General features: G+C 48.2%; 1 protein-coding gene across 2 annotated transcripts; it reads right to left on the bottom strand.

The window, feature by feature from the left end:
- Window positions 1-21,971, bottom strand: EIF4H (eukaryotic translation initiation factor 4H). 2 transcript variants are annotated; one of them, XM_044429816.1, is made up of 7 exons: window positions 21,874-21,971; window positions 10,888-11,072; window positions 9,865-9,929; window positions 9,669-9,768; window positions 6,675-6,740; window positions 4,811-4,966; window positions 1-2,058 (listed from the first exon to the last, which is right to left on the bottom strand). In XM_044429816.1, exons 1-7 carry the CDS (start codon window positions 21,930-21,932, stop codon window positions 1,919-1,921), a joined length of 771 nt encoding a protein of 256 aa, XP_044285751.1. In that variant the 5' UTR covers window positions 21,933-21,971; the 3' UTR covers window positions 1-1,918. The 2 variants fall into 2 exon arrangements, with proteins under 2 accessions (XP_044285751.1, XP_044285752.1); XM_044429817.1 differs by having other exon boundaries at window positions 4,811-4,963; window positions 21,874-21,969.
- Between the last annotated feature and the right edge of the window lie 1,457 nt (window positions 21,972-23,428).

The following is a 23,428-nucleotide window of genomic DNA, read 5'->3' as shown; positions in this document are numbered from 1 at the left end:
TTACTTAATGTTTTCTTTATTTAAAAGATCATTCACAAAATACCATATCCATAAATTTACTTTTGTCATGAAGCAGAATGTGTTAAGTGTTTGGAAATTTATCTTTACACATTTAAAAATCAAATGGATTGACTAGAAGTGAGCCTTGCCTGGAAGTCTTGTTTTTGCTCTTAAAATCTTGGTTCTTCTGCATTCAGAAGTGAAGAGAGGTTATGGGATGGATTTTGTTTGGAACACAACCACACAGATACACAATGCATGTCTTAAAGAAAAACAGTGTTAGGCAAATGGTTCTTACTGTCTGAAATATTTTCAGACCAGTGGGAGGGGCAGGGAAAGAGAACAGATCTCCTCAGCACATTGAGATTGGTTTCACACTACGTCCAAGGTAACATCCGTTTTGCTTATCTAGAGGGATGTTGTCTTTGGCTATTAATTTGCAGATTCCTTCCTCACAGGGTGATGCTGGATATGCCTTATTTTAATGAGAGAGGGACATTCCTGTCACATTCCTGCCTCGGTCCATTCCACTTTCTGTATCGAAGTCACAATCGGACATCCTAATTTTGATGCCAGGCTCTGCAGGTGTTGTCGTGTTGAGCACTGGAATCTGGGCATGTGAGAAGCCGGCATGCCCTCTTCAAGTTGGCACAACTGTTCAGCATTCCCTTCCCTGAACCTGGGTCTCTCTATCAACCCCTTTCCAGAAGAATTCATCAGGTACAGAGAAATAAGGGCAATGGCTAATTACAGAAGAGCAGAAACCTGGCCTCTGTACCATTAAGATACCAACTTGGGCTTCCACAATCCAAAGAGACAGCCCCTCCAACACAGAAGGGAGTTTTAAGCTAACCAAGAAAACAAAGCCAGTGGGGACAGAACCAAATGCCCGAGTGGCGAGTTCAGACACCATTTCCTCAAAACAGAACCCCCGCAAAAAAGAAAATAAATGTTATTAGTTTAAGAAACCAGTTTAAAAAGCCATTAGCAAACATGTCTTAAAAAATGCAAGAAAAAGCTGGAAGAGACAGACCTGGGTGCTGTGACAGATGCAAGCTCTGACAGCACTGACCTGGGAACAAAAGGGAGATTTACGCTGCCCGAGAGGAGAGCAGAGGACACGCATCTCGAGTTTGAAGGCGAACTGCCGGCGCGCGGCCTCAGCTTCAGGAACAGGCCCGGGCAGTGCTGTCAGCGCTTGAGCTGGCAGCCTCTCCTTTCTCTGGAGGCTGTTTTAAACTTTTTTCAGCTGCCTTGCTGGGGAAGCACTCACTATTTATATTCCAAAGTGCCTAATGGCTAGAGATGGTAATTCTATTGGACTCTGTGTTGCATATGCTAATTCTACAGGGGCCTTATTCTAAGATGCTATGATGTCTTCCACTCGGCCGAGACTCTTCTGAGTGGAGGGCCGTTGGGGGCGGCAAGCATGCAGCAGGTGCGGACGCACCATGGAAGGCGGGAAGGGGCAAGATGAGGCAAGGCTGAAGCCGTGCCTGACGTGTCTAGAAAGGAAAGGGCCAGAGAGAAAGAACAAGGTGGAGCAGCACCCCTGTTTAGACAGGTCCACATCTGTGGAAGAGCGCAGCACTCGGCCGGCCAGAAGCCCCGTGCCAGGATTGAGATGTGGGGGGAAACCGAGGGAGAAGCTGAAGACAACGCAGGCACTAGATACAGCAAAGCCAAGAACGTACTAAAAACCACTTGTTAACAGTTGACATGCATTCACAAGCTCTGGTTTGTCGTCGTTGTTTTCTTCCGTTTCTGTTTCAAGGAGGACAAGTGTTAGATGGTCAGGAATGGTGGCCGCAGGGTTAACGGGCTTAGCACAGTTAGACGCTCCAGGCTGCCTTGCCTTTCCTCCCAAGCCCACCCAGTCCCGCCCTCGATCCCGTCCCCACCCTCTTGCCCCTCCAGCTCAATCCTGCTCCGCCTTGACGGCTTCCTCCCGCGGCTTGGCTCCACCAAAGATAGCAGAATTGGGGTTGGCTACTTGGTTGAGAGGCGTGGCGACTGTCCGGGGCTTCAGCTGGAGTCGGGGCCGCTGGGCTCTTTCCTCTGCAAGAGAAGAACCGATTCAGCGTGAGGAGCCGTTCAAGCCCTCTCACTTGCCTGTGTGGCAGGGTGCCTCACGGGCTGGCGAATCGACCGGGCACCGTCGGCCGTCACAGGCGGGAGTTCACCAGGAGCACCACGGGGCCCCCAAGCTGGCACATGAACTGATGCCTAGCACATGCTTTGCCTCCAGGAACACCAGCTCAGGCCTTCAAAGCCATTCAGACCCTCACTGGTACTGCCTTCCCCACCGATAGCAGGCCTGGGCTTGTGCTTGCGGGCTCTGCGCGCGCGCGCGCGCACACACACACACACACACACCAGGTGTGCAAGCTCCAGTCTGCAGAGGGTGATGCCACAAGGGCAGCAGCATCATCAAGTCGGCTTGACAAGACACTGCTGGATTGCGCAGGCAAACGTCCAACGCACCGAACTAGATGTGGGTTCTAGCCCCCGCTCAGCCAAGGAGCCAACTGGGCCAGGCACAGACACTCAGCCTAGGCTACCTCGCAGGGATGCTGTTGTGAGCGGAAGACTGCGACCGAGAGGAAGAGAACGATGTAGGCCGCTCTGAGTTCATTATAAGAAAAAAAAGCAGGATCTCCATAATGGCTGTCATCATCTTGCGTTTGCATCCCACTGTTGTTCTTGCAAGGAAGCCAAGAGAGCTTGCAGGAGTCTCCTCCTCCCCAACCCGCCCTCACAGCAGCAGCCCTGGAGGGAAGTCTGGACTGCGAGTGGCCAGCTGCCCAAGGTCACCAACAGAGCTCCGTGGCTGAATGGGGACAAGAGCCCAGGTCTCCCAGGCCCACCGCTCTGAGGCCTGCATACATGCAACGCTACAGTCGCTCTTGCAGGCGGGACTGAGGCCGGCTCGGCCCCTCCCGTTTCTTCAGCCTGAGCACAATGCCGCGGCCACCCTTGACCGGTTCCCTCCGATTCTTACATAGTGAGGCAGGAGTGATGCAACACCCACCTTCAGCGCAAGCGATCCTGCAGCTTAGTCTGAGCAGAAAGACCGCTTGCTCTGAGGCGGCAGGAAAAGGGATGTGGGCGAGCAAGCACGTTCTGCGGTGCTGCACACCAAATAGCCGGCTATGAAGAGGGCCATCAGCACAAGTCCTCGCCAGACTGGCCCGGCCCGAGGCTGCCATCTAGTGACGGAACGGTGTGAAGAGGCCTTCTAAGCAGCACCTTTTCCCCAAGGAACAAGGCCAGCAGCTGCCCACACGGATCTTCTCCACCTGGAAAACACTGCTAGTGGTACCCAAGGTGGGCAGGGGGAGAACCAACCCTGGTGGCTGAAAGTGCAGTCTTAAATGGTCCTACGCCACAGTGACGTCCTGCTAATGCGTGCCCAGTAATTAGTCAAACCGTGACACCAGGAGGATACAGACCAAGACGGGCAGGTGAAGAGGCGGGCTGGCTGAAGCTGTTCCTTCGAGAGGCCTGCAATTAACTGACTGCTGAGATCCGAGGGCCAGCTGGGAGCTAGCCCGGCTTTCACCAAGCTGAGAAACCACTGCCTGAAGTTTTCGTACAGGTGGGGACGTGCCTGAGAAATGCTCCTGCAAATTTGAATTTGTTGCACCAAACGGGATTAGCTACGGCAGCAGTAAGCAGCGTTTCAGCAACCGAGGACGGCATCACCGTGGCTTCTGGGCAATGCTGCGTGCAAGGTGTCTGCCGCGATGTGCACAGAATATCAAAATAAAGCATTCCTCTCCTTAGGATTACAGTTTAATATACCAATTGGCACATGAGTGGATTGATTTAATCCAGGCAATGGCCCCAGTTCCTACACAGAGAAAAATACAATGGCAGGAACAAGCCTGTGTTTTCGCTTGACGCCCGAGCCTTTTTCTGTGTAGGAGAATGTTGGTGTGGAGCAGTTCCATCTTCCATTTACCATCAACTGTCCCACACAACACAACTTTAATGTGGCTTGGCCACCACATCAACAAGCTCGAGCCAGGGTGGGCAGGAAATTTAACCCAACGTGTGCTGCACAGAAACCTACAACAGGAGGAAAGCTCTGGAGAGAACACGCTACTCTGAGAGAACGTGAACCGAGCCCCGAGCTTGCCTCCTGTCTGGTATTTGCACAACACACCTGCAATTCCCAACTCGGGCGTCCTACTAGGGAACCACAGAACTGGAAGGAACAAGGGAAGTGAGCCAGTCCAATTTCCAGCTCCATGGTTCCTTGGCAGTGGGCCAAACTAACTGCAGCAAAGACGGAAGCCATTGCCTCTCAAGGCCACCCACTCCACCGTGAAGTGCCTCTTGATCAGGTAGTGGGGACCTGTCACACCGGACAATTCCTCTGGGCTAGAATGAGGGACAGTGTTCATCCATGCTCAGGGCCAGGAAATGCTGAGGCTAGGCAGTCGAATTAGGACTGGAGAGATCTAGCGTCTAACCCCTGCTCAGCTTGCTGGGTGACACTGAACTGCAAAAAGGACCTTGGGAGGACAAAACCGGGTGGAGGAAGGCATGCACACGGTGCCCTGAACTTGGGAGGAAGGATGACGAAGAAAAGTTAACCGCTGCAGCTAAACTGACATGCCTGTCCAGGCTCGATGTTCAAAGCTGCAGGCCTCCAACCAGCATTAGCAGCAGCATGTGGGGCGCTTGGGGCGCTTCTGAGCACCGGACATGAGAGGTGGGCATGCGTGTTACACAATGGCACTCCACTAGACTGCAGGGCAGGAGGGCAGCAATGACCCACTAGCCCATGACACAGGGGGCCTACCTTCCGTCGGTTCTCTGAAATCCATGGAAGACCCACGCATGGGAGGGCCATCCCTGAAGCGCCCGGTGCCCCCCATGGGTGGACCACCGCCTCCTCGCCGATCTCCGGGACGTGTTCTCCCTCTGCCCCCCAGAAAGTCGTCATCTCTGAAGCCTGTGGAGAGAGAGGCAGCAGTCAGGGGCCGTCCCTGGGGTGCCTCGCGCCCAACCCTCAGCATCTCCGGCTCATGTGATTGTCGTGCGAAGCCAGTTTTAAAACATCAGCCAGGCACTTGGTTCCCCAGGATGCAGAAATAGTTAAAAAACAAACACCAGAGCGCCATAAGCTCCCATCAGGTCTGGATAGGAAATGAGTCATGCTACAAGCAGACAGAAAGCTCCTCCGTATCCAATGTATGCAGCTCAATACAGAAGTACCAGCTCACTTGACCAGTCGATCCTACGGCTTTGCCCTTTTGTCCCGAGTGCGTCATAACCTTGTGTCTGTACTTGGACTTGTACTCTCGTTTTAATGGACTCATAAATGGCCTGAGATTGAAAGTTTGTCTCAAAAGAAGGTAGAGCTTACTTCAGCAAAATGAAAAAAGAGCAGAAATTCAAACTTGGCAGCAGCAGTGTTCAGACAACCTGGAACAGTCCCAACAAGATTCTTCTCCTTTCACGGACTTGCAGGTTTGGAGCAAAAGTCTCACTTCAGGAACAAGCTGCTCTAACACTACTGTTTAGTTGCTGAAAATGTAACTACCAGAGGGGTTCCTGAGGGCTGTCAGGCTAGCGGTCAATCCCTAATGTAACTAATTGGGATGGAGGCTCTTTTCTACTCGCTACCACACCCATGACTGTGTAAAAATACAAAAATTTTATTTAGAGAATGGATTCTAGGAGCACAGGCTTTTCGAGGGAAGGATAAAAATGTGATGCCCAGGAGGAGGACTAAATACAGGGAAAGAGCTGCCCAGGTTCACCAGGAGCAGGACAGCGGAAGGAAGAAGGAACCCCGAGTGCACGCATTAGCTCAGAGCCCCCAGCCAGCACAGAACGCCTCCAGCACGAAGTAAAAGGCGGCACAGCACATGGATCACGCAGAGCCCAACTTCGACGACGACGACGACAGGGCAGGCTCGCACATGGCTGGCAGCCCCAGGTACTGGCCTGCAAAATGGGGGCGCCAGCCTTCTCACAAGGCTGCACCGCCCAAGATGCTGCGGCGTGGTACATAGGGAAAGGCGCACGGGCCTAAACCTTCCCCTCTGAGCAGCATCTGCTGGGCATGCTGAGTGTGCTCAGAGGCAAGGGAATCCCGCAGCCTGAACAGAAACAAAGCTGGGTGCCAGTGCTTGTGTTTTCCTTCCCGAAAGTGATCCTTTTGAGTTCAACAGAAAGGCAACCTTGCCCAGGATTTGTTCACAGCTTTCAGAGGAGGAGGTGGGCGCATAAGGTGCCCCCATCCACGTTCACCCGGGGAACCTGAAACTTTAGCAGCAGAACAGCTGGATATACTAGAAAGAAAAGCACACGCCTTGGGGGGTACTTTGCACAGCAGATCAAGTTAGGTTCTTTCTAAAGGTGATCCAAATCAAACAGATGTGCACTTAGATCTGCCCAAAACACTCTTTCCACCTCCAAGAAATCTGATTTTTGTCTCAGCGCCTAGCCACAGATGCCGACTTGGCCTCAAGAAAACAGCGGACACGCTCGTGGGGAAGTGTCCAGATAATGCCTCGGAATTTTGCCTTACTGGTCAACCAGGATGCTTTCTAGCCACTTGCAGAGCAGGATGTATGACAGAGGGGGGCACAAGGAGATTATTCAAAAGGAAGGCTGGAAGAGATTTCAGTAATATATAAAAGTAGAAATACTGCTACCAGAACCGAAGTCATCTCTGGAATCCCAGCCACCTCCTCGCGATTCCCGCGGACCTCCGCCCATGCCTAAAAAGAAAGCCACAATGCAAGGGGGGGTCAAAGGGGAAAGCAGGAATTCACGCAGCATGGTCCACATCCGTTCAGGTGGGAAGGCCAGTGCTACCCCAGCCCAGCCCTCACATCCTCCAAACAGCAGGCCATTGTGTTCTGCAGGAGAACTCAGAGGTGGGGCATGGAGGCCTTGAACAGGACAGAGCCTCTAACGCTCGGAGGAGGAGGAGGAGGTTTGTCTAGGCCTGGACAGCCACGGGGCGACCTGCGAAGTGCCAGCACAGGGAGGAAAGGCCAACGCTCGTTTCAAGGTTGCTTTTCTTCTTCCCCTGAGCTGGGCCACACTGGAAGCTGGTACGATGGAAGCCACAAAGCCCACCTGATATTTCAGTTGCTATTTCCGAGCAGTCGACCTCGTGACCAAGAGAGTTCCCCCAGCAATGAGGAGCAGCACCAGCAAGTCCAACACTCTTGAGAGGACCAAACCCAAGGAAGTGTTGTCACTCTAGTCCAACAGTTCTATCAGCCAGGAATTACACTATCTTTAAAGTATTAGCTGCAGCGTTGGTTCCATGATTTCAAGAAACCAGAGATGCATATATTTGACTGACTTGTTTTCAGGAAAGTCTAGTAGAAGCAGCTTGGGGCATGCTGCCTCCTCTTCTTTTTCTGAGAACCCCAAATTGGTAACCAAGCTTAGATGAGGGGTAGACAGAAAATCAACAGGACTGGCTGGCAGTTCTGGGTAGCTTGCAGAAGATTTCCAAGGGTTTCTGATTTTTAATGAGAGCAATGGGGGCGGGGGGGGGGGAGAACCTGCCATGCAATGACTGGCCATGTGCGGTTTCTCTCTTTAAACTGGTCTACGACCATAATAAAATTGATTAGAATGACTTTTCCCTCTCAACCCCATTGCTCTTCATTGGTAAAAAAATAACAATGTCAGAGAATCGCAGTGTCAGAGAATCACAGAATAGCAGAGTCAGAAGGGGCCACCAGGTCACTGGGCCCAACTCCCCACTCAACGCAGGACCCCAAGTTGAAGCTCCCCCAGGAGTGGCTGTCCAGCTGCATCCTGGAGGCCTCCAGGGTAGAAGAGCCCATCAGCTCTCTAAGTCTTTGGCCCCACTGCCGTACTGCTCTAACAGTGAGTGAGTTTTTCCGGCAGTCAGCCGAAACCTGGCTTCCTGCAGCTTGAGCCTGTTATTCCGCATCTTGCACTCCAGGATGATCAAGAAGAGATCCTGTCCTTCCTCTCTGTGACAGCCTTTCAAGTACTTGCCATCCTGTCTCCCCTCAGGCTAAACATGCCCAGTTCTTTCCATCTCTTCACAGGGCTTTCTTTCCAGCTCCTGGATCATCCTTTCTGCCCTCCTCTGAACCTTTTCCAGCTTGTCTGCATCTGTCTTCCATGGTGGTTCCCACAACTGGACACGGGACTCGGGGTGCAGCCTAACCACATCTGAGCAGAGGGGAGCTAGTCCACCATGTAGGTTGGAAGTGATCCTTCTATTAATGCAGTCCAAAGGAGCATTTGCCCTTTTTGGCAGCCACATCACATTGCTGGCTCCTATTCAGTTCCTGGGCTACAACAATTCCAAGATCCTTCTCAATTAAAGGTACTGCTGAGCCAAGTATCCCCCATCTTGTAACGATGGATTGGGTCTCTTTTTCCTGGCTGCAGAAGCTGGCATTTGTCCTGTTAAATGTTGTTCTGCTGATTTTGGCCCAGAACTCCAACCTATCTAGATCACTCTGACTGTCCTTGTTCAGCCATCCTAGCCAATTTTTAAAGGATGTGTTGGAATCTCCGATGTATGGTAACATCATCATCACTGCACATGCCAGTGTTTGCTTAATGAGGGTGCAGCAAGCAACTGAATTTACCCCGAGCCAACATGTGTCTGGCTCAGGCTGGCAGTGTTCTAGTGTAAAACAAAGCCAATTCCACACGCCTGAAGCCTGCCCTCATTAGCCTTAGAAGAACCCCACGGTGTATTATTTTTCTACTACAGGTACCTCTGCCTACCAGAACACATACAGTTGTCCAAAGAAATTACAGTTCTACAGTCTTCTATACCTTGCTGTGTATGGCTAAAGCTCTTGAGGAGGAGAGTATGGACGGATTTAGGATGCAACACCATACATATTTAGACAGGAAAAAGGGTCTCAGAGCTCCCAGAATTCCCCAGCCCCCATAGCTGGATGGGGTGTGCTGGGAGTCACAGGCCCTTTCCTCTCTGAACATGTTCAGAATAGCGCTACAAGCTTATGAAAAGAACCCAGTGACTAGAAATATGCTTTGGAAAAAAGCCACCTTGATAACCTGCTTGCTCCTATTTTAGAGACTCAAAATATGCCATGTTTACCTTGTCTTCCTAAACAATATGCCTAATTTAAAATGACTTAGAATAACTAGCACACGCCAAAACCTCTCCATTCCAGTGCTGGCCTCCAGGCTGGGGCGGGGGGGGGGGGGGGGACTCTGAGAGGCAAGAGGGCCAAAGAACAAGGCCTTGGGGGCTGCATGTTGGACGACCCCAATATAAGAGGAACAGAGAACAAGTTTGCTCCATCCCCTAAACGACCATCCCTCAAATATTTGACACCGGCTCTCCGGTCTCCTCTGAATCCGGTCTTCTTTTATTTCTAGTGACAACCATTTTGCTTTTACTATGGAACCCCTGAGGATCAGTGCCAAGGATTAACCACTCTGGGCCCTGGCCTTTCATTCCAGCCTGCTTCAATTTTTCCCCTAAGGGCCTTAAGGATGTGAAACTGCTCCTTCGAACTCATCTGCCTGGCTTGAAGCTGGCTTAGCATGTCTTCTTGTGTCCTGCTGGGAGGAACGCCCACTGTGCCCTGGCCAGCCCTTCAGATCACATGCACTACATGCCCGTTCAAGGCAGTGCGAGGGGTAAGAGCAACCATTTAAAACATCACCTCTGTCTTCTGGGCCGCCACCTTTTCTGAAACCAAAGCCGCCTTTGTCTTGTTTCCTGCCCTCAGCTATATCCACTCGGAGCGACCGGTCACCAAAAATCTGTTCGGTGGGACGGAGAAAGGAAAACATTTACGCCTTGCAAAGCAGAGCTGCAACCATTCTTTAAATGCTGTTTCACAGAAGTCGTGTACTTACCGCTCCATCGTATGTCAGAGCTTCTTTAAGTGACTCAACTTCATCAAATTCTACATAACAAAATCCTGTGAAACAAAGGAAAAAATATAGTCTTATTGATTTTTTTCCTTCTTGGCACTGAAAAGTAGGAAGTTTTTTCCTACTGGAAAGTTGCAATCTAAACTCAGCTGGTATACAGGTCGGGTTGTCTACAGATCAAGGGACAGCTGGTGAATTGGGGGTGGAGGAAACCACATGCACAAACAGGGCTACAAGGGAATTTGCCTTCTTGAGTGCCACCAAACAGTTCCCAACGGGGTCCCTGGCTGCTTGAAACAGCACACCTGAAGGGCTGCCCGCTCAGGCAAGCCCCCACACCCAAGAGCTGAGATTGGAGGCCATTCTCTTGGTGGCAGGGTCTGCAGTGTTTGGTGGGCGACTAAGAAAGGGTGTCTATTTTGTCTGCAGCTGCACCCCAATTATGGAATTTCACCCTACCCCATTTTGCGGGGGGGGGGGAACCATCTAGCAATGATAGCACTAGCATTTTAGGCAGCAGGCAAAGTCTCTCCTACTTACTGAGGCTCTGGGTTTCTAGTCAGATCCCTTGGATCTACAGGATTCTGTGTTGCCCCTCCCACACAGCTTGCTTGGTGTAATACTGTTTCAAGCACTGCAATATCATTCAGTACAGTATTCTGCACTGTTTTTACCACTGCTTCTAGGCATTCTGCGCCCACCAATCGCACTCTGTCCTCACTGGGCTGCTCTGCAGCAGGGGTGGAGCTGTCCACTTAGCTCCCCTCCCCAAATGTTTTTTGTACTCCGCAAGACTTGGGAGCTCCCCCGAGCACACCAACGCCTCTCAGCAGTGCTGCTCTAGCTACGCAGACGTGGAAACTCAGCCCCCAGCTTTGCCACTAGCGGGAAATGATCTGAAGATGCTTAAGACAGCACACATACCATGAAAGGTGGTGCACCCTTGGAGTAAGACGGCGGCCACGCTCTCCAGACATAGCACTGAGGGGAGACAGACTCACCTACCTTTAAATTTATCTGTCTCTTTGTCTCTGACTAGGCGCACGCTCCTGATGTTAAGTTCTTTGAAGATGGCGTCAATGTCTCCTTGGACCGTGTTGAATGGGAGGTTGCCGATGTAGGCCGTGAAGGGGGGTTCTGTAGGCAGCTCCTTCTGCTTACGTGAGCTGAGGCCAGAACCTCCACGGGACCTGTGGGCAAGGACGGGATCGCACAGAGTCAGCGATGTACACGCCATGTAAAATCCATTCTGGCTACATTCCACAGATGGGGGACCTTCTGTTCCAGGTCGACTCACTGATGGAACGGGACTTTGCACCAATGCATCTGCACTAACTCACACAAAAATTCACACCCCCTGAAAATGCATAAATCCCTGGGAAAGGTATTTTCACACTTCAGTCTATGGGAGAAAAATACACCTTTGGGGTGGTTTTAAAAATGTGCCATTATCTCTGTATGAATACACTGACATAAACTTATGGAAAATAAAAACCAGTCCACAAATCCACAGAACTCGGCAGAGGTCAGAAGCTGGAATCACAGAAATGTATTTATTTAAAAACTTATTTTCCCCTATATTGGTGCAAAGGCTTTCTACACAGATTACAAAGCCAAACTCAAATTGGGACTGTGAATTGCTCTGTCAAAGGACTCCCTGAAGGATCAAGGGATGCAACCACATTCCAGTTACAGTGAAGCACATCTGTGTGTGAGGGCCACAGCAAGCGAAGCGGGGGAAAGCTGCTTTGCCATGCTACGCAGGTCCCACGCCAAACTTAGAGAGCCCTTGAGGCAGTGGTGGTTCTCTTGGAGCTTACAAGAAAGGCACAGCCAAGAGAGGCACATCTGGATGGGACAAGGAGCCGCCCTCTGAATCTATAAAACAGATTGCCAGATTCACTGTGACCACGTTTCTGCTCACAAAGACTGGGCTTTTATTTCTTTAAAGCAGTACTCTTTTAAGATGGGGGGGTACTGCTCACTCCCCACAGCCTCACGCAAAGCTCCCCACCCGCTATGGAGAACAAGGCCCATTTGCTGTGGAGTGGGAAGAACCCACGAGGCAAAGAGCCATGGGATTGGCTAGATGCAGTGGGTGCAGGCCCCCTCCATGTTTTGAGCTCCTATAATACCAGCCACAGCCAGTGTGGTCACTGATCAGGAATGCAGTCCAAAGCATCCAAAGGGTGCCAGGTTGGGGAAGGCTGGTCGAGAGGATGCAATTTTCAACAAACCAATGCAGCATTAACAGTTCAACACACTTGAATTCCACTATTAAAGGGAGAGGAAAAGGGAAACAGCCAAACATGAAGCACTGTTGTTGTTCACCAAGACAAACATGGAAAGACGGCAGCCCAAGATGATAGCATGTTCTCGCTCCAATTAATATGAAGTTTAGGTTTTGGAGAGGGAGGGAGGGAGAGGAGTCTAGTCTATAAGAAATATAGCACTGAGCAGAAGCTGGACATGATGTTTCTTGGACAAAAATCAAAAACAGAAATGGGCAATGACAAAGCTTTCCATGCCTCTTTAAAAATGTGTTCACCCCCTCCTCTTGTGGAAGGGCGTGTTTGTCCGTGCTCGCTGGGGATGGATAGATTAATTGTAATCAATATGCAAGCTTGATTACCTTGCATATTGATGCAATATGGCATATCAAAGTCAGAATACATAACATGGTAAACACATCCACGGAAAATTAACATTTTTAAATAGATAGGTATCTTGTTCTCGGCTCTAAAGTTATAAATAGCCTTTATTCCACCACTTCCTTACCTACATCTTTGGAGAGCTAATTATGATAGGCGGATTTCTGTGCAGAATGTTCTAGCAAGCACGGGCAGTGTCCTCTGAGGAGTGCGATCCCTTTGAGTTCTCTCTATATTCTCTTCCGCACCAACATGTAGTTAAATTTGCAAATGGTTGGGCTCAATTTAGATAAATCGTTAGAATAAGCAAGCTCAGCCTAGCCGACCGGAAAGACATCATTTTGGCTGCCTGACAGCACTACCTGGACGTCTGCCTAGGCCGTTCTGCACTGCTTCTGTATGAGCCTGGCAGGCTGAACAGGGTCCAGGGATGTGCATGGGAGGGATCGGACCCACCAGCACCGCAAGCCTCTAGTTACTCCAGGCCACCATGCTGATCAGGCGAAAAGAAACCAAACTACACATACAAGAACAAGGAATTAATATTCCTTGGTGGCACAAGGTTCAAATGCAATCGAGATATGCTAAACACTATAGCATGTGGGGCTTGTATAAGGAACCAACAGCATTTGATCACGTGATTCTTAAATCATATGAGAAAATGATCAAAAAACTGTACAACTTCCTACTAGATAGGGAGAATGGAAGATGAACAGGTTAAGGAAACTATGATAATGTGGGCACAAAACTTCGGATGTAATATTGAGTTAGAGAAATGGCAAAAGCTATGGGAAAGAAATATTAAAGTAACATTAGCAACTTCATACAAAGAAAACCTGTATAAAATGTTTTATAGATGGTATCTGTTGCCAAATAGGTTAGCTAAGATGTTCCCAAATATGTCAAATGGATGCTGGAAATGTAAACACAAATCAGGTACTTTTTATCATATGTGGTGGACATGTGATAAGGCAAAAAAATATTGGATTAAAATACACAAATGGCTGGAGGAAATGTTACAAAAACCTCTAACATTTAAACCTGAAGTTTTTTTATTAGGTATTGTACCTGACGATCTTAGTAAACAAGCAATGTATTTGACTACATGTAACCACTGCGGCGAGGATTGCACTTGCCCAACACTGGAAGAGTGAAGAGCCACCCACCGACAAACTGATCCTAAAAAAGATCTTGGACTGTGCGGAAATGGACAGATTGACTTGGTCTCTGAAGGAGAAAGATACAGACTTCTATCAAACCTGGGACTCTCTTTATCTATCATTGGCTAGAGAAACGGGACTTCGCATAGTCTTAAATATGTTTATAGTTTAACATAAAAAGAAAAAATGTGGGGGGCTGACCCAGTAGGTCTGATGTTTTTGATGATTGATGCTTTTTAGTTTTTTTGTGTCAGGTATACATTAAGAATAAAACTTATTCAAAAAAAAAAGAAAGATAGACAGACAGAAATAAATCAAAGTACAACACACCACAAAGAGCAGGACATGTAACACAGCCTGCGAGCACTTTGCTTCTGTTTGGGCACTTTTCTAACTCAAATGCTTTCCCTCTTTTCATCATCTTGCTTGATTCTTGAAATCCACCGCTCTTTGCACTCATGTAGCAGTTTCCTCGCAATGCAGCACCACTTATCTAAATGGATGCTACACTGGCAGAAGCATCATGCATTCACTTTGAGATCAAATCTGAACTTTGATTTCAGATTTTTTTTTAGAACTGGAAAAGTTGTTTGTGCAGGCTGAAGCTTAGTAGGGGGTACCTCCGTATCATGACTTGTGATGGAAAAACAGGGCAGACCTCAGATTTGCGGCATCCACTTTATTTCTAACGAGAATCCCCAGGCCCACCAATGTGAGCAAAATATTGGCGAAGTGATGGTGGGAGGCAGATACAAAATGGTGGCTTGTGCCACGGTGCCAGTCAGCAACTGCACTGTATGAGCCAGAAATAGGAAGGAGTTGAACAGAGGCAGACCTGCAGACAGAGCCCAAAACTGCCTGGCAGAACTATACAAAGATTGTTGAGGAGCACTGAAGAACACTGAGGCAGGCAATGAGCGCAAGACATTTCAGGACATAAGCTGCTGGGAGTCAAGTATCATTGCTGGGTTAACTGCAAGCTACCCAGAGGTCCGCCAGGAGACTTCTTGAGTGCCCCATTCCATACTGTACAAACAGCCTGCATGTCGCTACTAGTATGTCATGTTAGAACTGCCCGTCAGTATCTTGGCCATGAATGTCAACTGACAGAGCCAGGTGCTTCGGCTACCTTGTTCCAAGTATCTTTCAGGGTGATAGAGTGGATTTATGCACACGTATTTCAGAGTCTGTTCAGAAAGCTGATAAACACCATTTTATATCAGAACCAGGGAATGAGATGTGAACATTCATCCCATTATGCTGAGCATCCCATGCGCTCATGAAGCAGCGTGAACGAAAATACAAGGTTGCTCTAAGGTGGCAGAGGTGAATATGGCCTCAAATCTGTATGTTTAGGGTGCAGATCTTTCACATGGGAATAATTTATCACTTGTGGTACTTGAGCAGACCTTCCTGGCATCAGATTGCCTAGTTTGTTCTTTATAGCCTCTCTAGCATTTCCTGGTCTCCAGAGAAAGAGGGAACAAGTTTGCTCCATTTCCTATGTGACAACCCTTCAGGTATTTGGAAACTGATACCATCTCTCCTTAATCTTATCTTTTCCAGGCCAAACATACCCAAGCCCTCTCAATCATACTTCATGGGTGCTTCCAAGCCTTCATCTTCCTGGTGGCCTTCCTCTGGAAATGCTCCCATTTGCCAAACCTCTTAAAATATGGCTCACACAACTGGATACACTCCTCTTGCTGCAATCCTTGCGTGCTCCCTGGGAATAAATTTCCCCAAACACAGGGGAATAGCTTATACGTACAGGGTAGGCATTTGGCGTAAGCTTATACATAACCATGCACAGGGGTAGGCACTTGGCGAAGTGGCTTTCAAACCTCACCAAAGTCTTTGATGACCCACTGCAGAAAGCTTGTTTCAACAACAGATAGATTCTGGCACCCATTTTAGAGTGCATGTCTGGACCTACTAAATCCTTGCATTGCTTCTATACTTTAACCATTTTATCACTTTAATAGGATTGGGTAAGTTCCTATGTCTGTGTCGGCTGCTCTGGAGGTCCCTCCTAAAGCCAATTCTCCACATGGCCCGCTCTCCCACATGACTGCCCTCGGTAAGGGAGGATTGGCAGCTGCAGTGAAGGTGACAGAAAGCTTACTATTTTTGTTCTATCAGATTTCCTGAAGAATCCCAGGTTTTTCTGAAACACCATCTGAAAATTGCAAGGCTGCAATGTCAGGAAGGATTGTTTTCCACCAAGCAGAGATCAGTGTGAAGTACCCCACTGTTTCTTGGAGCACAAACAGATAAATCAGAGAACTTGGCTCTCAGGATTAGAAGATGCACAGAAACCTACCCAACCCTATGACCTTATAGTCTGGACGATCCTCCAACTGTAGCAGCCTGAATGCATGGCTGCATGTTATGTACACAAATGTTATCTCTTCTTACAAAGCTGGACAGCTAGGGGCCCGAAGAACAAAATTCCTCTCCAGAAGTTTCTTTGCCCTGTCTCTTCCCCTTTACCTACCTGCAGATCAGTGTAATAAGTTCTTCCAAGTCCAACCGAGGCGATAGCCTGATGGAACACACCACCACCAGTCCTATAGGACAATGGCCCGACCTCACGAATGACTATAATAGCAACATGTCCCGATCATCTTGGGACCATTTTGGTCCTGCAATTGGTTCATTTACTTTGTGAGGACACTTAAAAGTTTGTCATGTTTTCTACTGTGCCGCCGAGTGCTACACAAACAGGTAGGACAAGTTCCTAACGTAACAATCTCATTATCTAAAATGGACACAAGGAAACAGAGAAGGAAGAAAGGGAGATCTGCATAAGCAGAGGAGGATTAAAGTCAGCAGTGACTACTTGAATTATACTTTGGCTTAATTATGACAAGGAACAGGCTTAAGGCAACCTTCCCGTACCTGGTGCTTTCCAGATGTGTTGGATCACAACACCCAGAGTGTCCCAGCCAGCTTATTCTGGGAGTTGTACCCCAACACCTATCAAGGGCATCAAGTTGAGGAAAGCTCAGGCAGGGAGATGATCCACAGGTGGGCTTGAGAAGTCAAGCAACAAGGGAGGCCACTGCATGAATACATTCTGGGAAGCGATTCTCAGCAGAAAGGGCGGCATGGGAGAACGGCTTGAGAAGTTGCAAGAAACAGACGGCCTATGGATGGCTGAGGATGACAAAACTGGATGAGAGGAGATCCTAGGAAGGGATGTGTTGGTATACAAATGCAAAGAAAAGAGAAGCAAGGCCTTCGAGGCTTTGACATTCATATTCAGGAAGGCTATCCACAATCTATCCACAAGCAGACAGGAAGCCAGTGAAGGGGTTTTAGGCGTGTGGTTGCATGGACTGATTTTGGCAGCCGAGCACTGGATGGCTGTGAGTGGATGATAGATGGTGCACATATTTAGAAGAGTTATTTTACCTAGCTGACGGGTGGGCCAACTTCAACACCATGACTGACAGCCCTGCACAGGGAGTCCCCTCCCTACATATTCCCACAGACAGACCTATCCCAGCTGTCATTTTCCCATATGAACACCTGCATACGAAGCTATTCTGTCAGAGCAGACTCACCAGAGTAGAAATGACAAATGAAGAGGCAATGCACAGGAAAAATTAGTGTTTATAGTAACAGAAAGAGACATGTACCCAAATCAGTGCCTACTTTTGCTAAAGCTTAAAAACTCCTCTACACACACACACCTGCCTCTGATCTTCACTGGCTTCCAGAAATTATACAACAGCATTATTTTCAAGTATATGTTGGTTTTTTTCCTGGAAAGGACAACTAAGTCACCACTGCTGCAGCACAAGAGCCTTTGACACACCTGGGAGGCTCACAGCTGTTAAGTGGAAACAGAACCAGCTCCAAAAGGACACTCTCCAACTCTCATGGAGTCCCTACATGACTCCAACCTGTCCTAAGCAATTCAGTGATCCTGGATCAAGACCTGCAGAGGTCAGCCTCAATGCAAATGGTTGAGATGCTTCTCAATGACAACACCTTTCAGGCACCTACCCTCAATTCTCTACTACATGCACAGTTGCCAGCTATGGACTTGGTGCCATTGAGGAAGGAGGCGGAGAGTAAAATCAAGGTCTCAACCCTCAGCCTGGCTCTCTAAGAGCGAGCCACTTTTAAAAATCAACACAGAGGTAGCTGATATGTCAATCTACGATACGAAAGTTCAATGGGTCACTAAAAAGCACTTTTAAAATGATACATACCCTGTATGAATTAATTAGTTTACAATCGGAAAAGCACACAAAGACCCGGTTTGTGAATAATTGATTTGTTTTCTGATTTGTTTTCTTATAGACAGTCATGAGTGCTTAAACACAGATGTTTTAATCCAGAATTTTAATCCATGGTTTGTTGATCTGTTAAAACTCTGTACTGTTTTGCACTTGGTAATTCATGATTCCAGGTTTGCAAGTAACACATAACAAGGAATTCCTAGATTGTATCCTAAGCCAGATAAGGGGGGTGGGGGGCAGGCAGGGGCCACTGTGTTAGCTTTCTCTCATGGGGTCTCAAGAACCTATAGGTTATGTGCCAGCTGGGTCAGATAAACAAAATCCATTACAATTATTGCAAAGCAACAGAATACAGAGTTAAATTAACAGACCAGAGCTCCTTAAGAAGTGAATTCTACACACAGAGTGACAAACATGCCCTGTCTGGTTAGACTTTATGCAAGGGCAGTCGGATGCGGGAGCGGTTCTTTTGGCTGTTCTTCTTTCATAGACCTCATATCCGCTGCAGTCCAGCTGTAAATTTACTCTGTCGTGACAGAATAAATGTATTTTGCTGCAGAACAAGCTATTATTGCTTACTTTTCTAAGTGGGCTAGAGAAATGCTCAAACTGGATTTGCAAAAATAAGCTTTACTTGGATTTCACAGAAAATGAAATGAAACTTAAGGAATATGGAACACCTTAGAGGTAATAACGTAAGAACCCATGCTGATAGCATTTTCCTATCTTTGAAAAGGCTAAGCACAACTCTTTCAAGCTTGAGAGCCACTGTGATTAGCAATTATAATTAGGATAAGCATATCAGAGAACACTGATAGTTTCAGTAATTTTATTTCATAGTTGCATTGCCCTAAGAGCAGCACTTGCACTAGTACTACAGTCATTAGAAATACCCTGTAAGGTAGACAGACTAAGAAGGGACAGCCCCGTGAAGATATAGAAAGCAGAATGGAACTAAATAGGCAAGAAAAAGAAAGTATATCTTTACCATCCTCCTTTCTTGAAACCAGTAAAGATAAACCAGACAGTTTTCACACACTGGTTATATGGATGTATACTGGTTTGCCAGGCATTACCAATCCGCAAGTCCCTAATGCCATGAACTCACAGTGAGCTTAAAGCAGAACACTTTCTCTGAAGCAGTATGAAGATAATACTGACCTACCTAACAAGGTTGCTACAAGAGCAACTGAGATAGCATGTGTCAGGAACTAACTGGATGCTTTTCTTACTTTCACTGACATACTATTTTTCAACTAGTTTCCACAATGGCAAACTACAAAGGTGAGCACATGCGAAGTCTAAACCTATACTGATAAGTGTTCAACATCAAGGGCAAGTTAGGAAGAATCCGAAGTATAAATACAGAAAGAAACTAAGCTCTTCTTCAATTATTGCCCAAGCTGAAACACATCTTACTATAAACGCATATACTCTTACCATACTCCTTACTGACCTCCCTCCTCCACACTAATATGGTTTTAGCAAGCAAAATAACAGTCATTAGTATAAATGGTTACCCAAACTAACTTGAGAAGTTCCAGTTTGAATCGTGCAGGCAACAGATTTACACACTGCAAAGCCACAGACATCTCTCAATTAACTTTATCAACTATCAGAAATTCTATAGTAATTTTTGTGACTGAGAAACTGTACCATTTACTATTTTGAGCACTAACAGCTTAATGGAGTTAGGTCTTACGCCAGGAATGCTGAAGGCCATTCCACTCCACCCCACACAGTAACTGTGCCCAGTCATTTCTCTTACACATGCACTTTGGTTATCTTCACAAACTAATCTTATGTACACTGTCCAAAAGGAACTCCCATTGTACTCAATGGCATAAAAATGTTTTAATAAAATAAATAAATAAAAATTAACTCCCAAGCAGGTGTACACAGATGTGCAAAGCTATGACAATGTGTTTTGATTTGTTACAAACACAATACTAAATGAGATGCAGAAAAAGAGGGAGCAGAGGACATAAGCCATCCAATTTGCCAATTCCTACTTAGGAAGGAAGGAAGTCAAAGGAAGAAACATAGAGCGAGTCAGAAGGGGTCTCCCGGGCCATCTAGTCTGACCTCCCGGCTTCAGCCGGCTCCACTCATGACATGCCCACCATGTGCATGTCTAGCCTATCCTTGAACAGACCTTCCACTTAGATTTCATAATGCTCCCTTCTCTATACTGTTCTTACCCATTATGAATTCCTATTTTCCCATACTTATGTGGGCTATTTTCCATCAACTTCTACAGATTATTCTACAGAATACAAATGGTTCATGCATACTGCATGTACTTCCCCATTTTACATGACAATTTGGAGCGCAAATCCTGTATCCTATTTGTAGATTCCTAGTGATCCTTCTAAAAGCAGCAGCACTTCTCCAGCACATCAAAGCACACTGGAACCCCAGGCAACTTTGTCTCCTGCACACACATTTTCTCCCAAAATGTCAAACCCTACCATAAAGCTCCACATTAAGCCCTTTGTAACAGAAGATTTCACGCCCAAGCCTTACTATGAGGCCATTCCTTATTTACTTACCTTGCCCCCAATGCATCCTTCAATTATTTCATCAGCCCACACCAACTCCTAGACTGGCCCTCCTCCAGTGGCCCTCACACACCCCTCTTCACCCAGAAGAGTACTGAGAATAGAGTCAAAAGTTATGTTTCAGAAAAGAGTGCCTTACCAAGCACTCCACTTTTTCTTCACTCACCACATTGACAAAGAGTAAGACACCCTCCCTTATCAAAGTCCCCAAATACACAAAACATACAATAGCCAGTGTGGTGGTAAGAGTGCTGGACTAGGGATCTGGCAGATCCAGGTTCTAGTTCCCACTCAGCCATGAGGCTCATTGGGTGACTTTGAGCTAGTCATCCTGTCTCACCCCAACCTACCTCACAGGGCTCCTGCAGTGAGGATAAAAAGAGCTATGCAATCTGCCTTGGGTTCCTCACAAGAAAAAAGAGGGATATAATGCAATGCAATAAAAATAACCCCCTCTGATCATGTATTTTACATAAAGCCTTCTAATTCATTATCTCTTTCTCAATGTACCCACCCCAGTTTTCTAGTCCCCTTCTCCCAATAGTTTCATTTACTTAACCACACACAAACTACTCCTTTTACTTTTTAATGCACAGTTCCTGCTCGGCAACATCAAAACTCAGATTCTATCACCACCACCACCTCCCTGCCCCCTATCGATGGCTTCAAAATCCCTTCCTCACAGGCCCATCTCCTTCCTATGAGTTCTCTTGCCTCTTAAGCTTAGTTTATACCCAACAAAAAACCCCATCTCTTGCCAGAGGCTACTTAATCACTTACACCCCCCCCCCACTTCTTGGCATCACAAGTCCCTTTCCTTCCTATGAATTCTCCTGCTTTAGTTATACCAGAAAGAAACCCCATGTCCCTTTCCCAGAGACCACCTACCCCCCCGTCAAAACACAGATTGCCCCTCCCCACACATACTCGGGCAGGTACCCCTTGTTCTTGGCATTACAAGCCCCCTCTCCTCCCCCATAAGTTCGGCTTAAACCCCGCTTCTCACCTCAACGCCCTCGCCTCCCCCCTCCCAGTGTTTTTCTTCTACCACCAGGACCACCTCACCCCCTTTCCTCCCACTACAAGCCCCCTCCTCAAGACCCAACTGCTCCCCACGGGCCCTTCTGCCCCATAGAAACTCCGACTCACTCCCCGGAGACCACCGACCCGCGCCAAATCCTTCCTCCGCACACACACACACAGGCAGGTCCGCACCCCTCCCCCGGCATCACAATCCCCGCCCCACGTCGACCCCTCCCCAGGCAGGCCCGAGGCCTCCGCCGACCCTCGCCGCGGACGGGCGGGGACGCCGCGCTCCCCGCGCGGCCGCCGGTCTTCTGCCCCGGCCAGCCGCGGCCTCGCTCACCCGCGGCCGCCGCCAAAGCTGCTGTAGGCCCGGTCGTCGTACGCGTCGAATTCCGCCATCGCTGCTCTCGCGGCCACCGCCGCTTCTACCTCCCCGAGCGCGAGCTGGCGCCGCAGGACCCCGCGCCTCTTATATAGCGGGCCAAGCGGAGGGGCTGCCCGCCGCGCTGCCTGACGCGGACGTGCGCTCTGCGCCTGCGCGCTGAGGGCGGCGGCGGGGCTGTCCTCCGCGGCGCCTGCCTGGAAAGGCCTGGGGAAAAAGAAAGAGGCAGTTCAGAAAGGGAGATTGCCCTGGAAATGGTTCAGCCCGCGCGGGGCGTGGAGGGGCAGGCCCGGGGGCGCACATGCGGGGCCGAGGGGGTAGGCTTCGCCCCAGTTCGCTTGGAAAATGGGGCAGGGAGAGCAGGAAATTAAAAGGGAAGGAAAAAAGAAGGCGGTGTGGTCTCCTTTTCTGATTACCTGGGGAAAATCCCTCATGTCCATGTGTACAAGGATCCATTTTGTTCTAGGATTTGCTGCAAATTAGATGTTTGCTCTTGCATATCGCTGTGTTTCTTCGGGGCACTGCTTTGCTTCCCCCTCTTTTTACTATTATGACATTGCAGTCCTGTCCTGTCCTCCTCCTCTTTGGAAGACGCTCACATGGCTTCCATACCTCCATTTTATCCTCCCAACAACCACCCTGTGAGGTAGGTAGGCTGAGAGTGAGTGACTGGCCCTAAGGCACCCCGGGATCTTCATGGCCAAGTGGGGACTAGAACCTGGATCTCCCTGGTCCCCAGACCACTATTTTAACCAACATGCCCACACTGGAAAAGCCAAGAATAGAAACTTGCAGGCTGACTTGCTGACATAATTAAAAAGCAAATCATGATTAAAAAGTAAATCATGCCAGCAAGTCAGTACCATTGTTGACACCATTAAATGCAACTAGAGTAAAAACTAGTTTACAGGTGAAGTTCTACGCAAGTTTAGGCAGGGAAAGGTGACAACTCCCAGCATGCTCTTGGTCAGACAGGAAAAAGACCAAGGACTCCTAACATGCCTCACGAGACAGAGAAAAAGGATCAGCAAGTTCACTTGGGCAGCTTGGAAATGTGGGGCATTTTTCAACTCAAACTTGCACAGGATTTATTGAAAGGGAGCTGTGGAAAGATCCACTGAGCCCTGGCATCTAATACAGGGTGATACTTACAGATCAAATGCCCGCTCCTTCGGACTAGGCCTGCTTGGGTGCACAGACTTTGCAGGCAGTCAGCCTGCGGTATAATGTCTGGTGTCTCTGCTTAGAGCACTTGTGATCTTTAAGAAAACTACAATCGTGACCAAAGAAGAATGCCAACCATGAAGAATTTGGAATTGTAAAAGGTTTTGCATATCTTAGCTCAATCACCAGTTCAAGATTGAGAAACTTGAAGAAGGTTGAGACTTCTTCATCGCGGAGCAATGATGGAAGCAGAAAAGATAGTCAAGTATGAGGAAATGTCATGGGAGACGAAGGCCAGGATCATCCACATGACTATTCCCCATCACTACGACTGGCTGTGAAGGCTGGA

Source organism: Varanus komodoensis, unplaced genomic scaffold, assembly GCF_004798865.1.
Source record: "Varanus komodoensis strain SLA01 unplaced genomic scaffold, ASM479886v1 scaffold20_1, whole genome shotgun sequence".
NCBI classification, from domain to species: Eukaryota; Metazoa; Chordata; class Lepidosauria; order Squamata; family Varanidae; genus Varanus; species Varanus komodoensis.
The sequence above is the reverse complement of the archived record's forward strand: the minus strand, read 5'-3'. Positions and strand labels throughout refer to the sequence as shown.

Excerpts from the sequence above, each read along its gene's own strand:
- EIF4H (XM_044429816.1), bottom strand. The coding sequence starts at position 21,932 with ATGGCGGAATTCGACGCGTACGACGACCGGGCCTACAGCAGCTTTGGC. Across the intron at positions 9,769-9,864 it reads CTCTGACATACGATGGAGCG|ATTTTTGGTGACCGGTCGCT; the intron begins GTAAGTACACGA and ends CCCACCGAACAG. Across the intron at positions 2,059-4,810 it reads TTTCAGAGAACCGACGGAAG|AGGAAAGAGCCCAGCGGCCC; the intron begins GTAGGCCCCCTG and ends CTTCTCTTGCAG.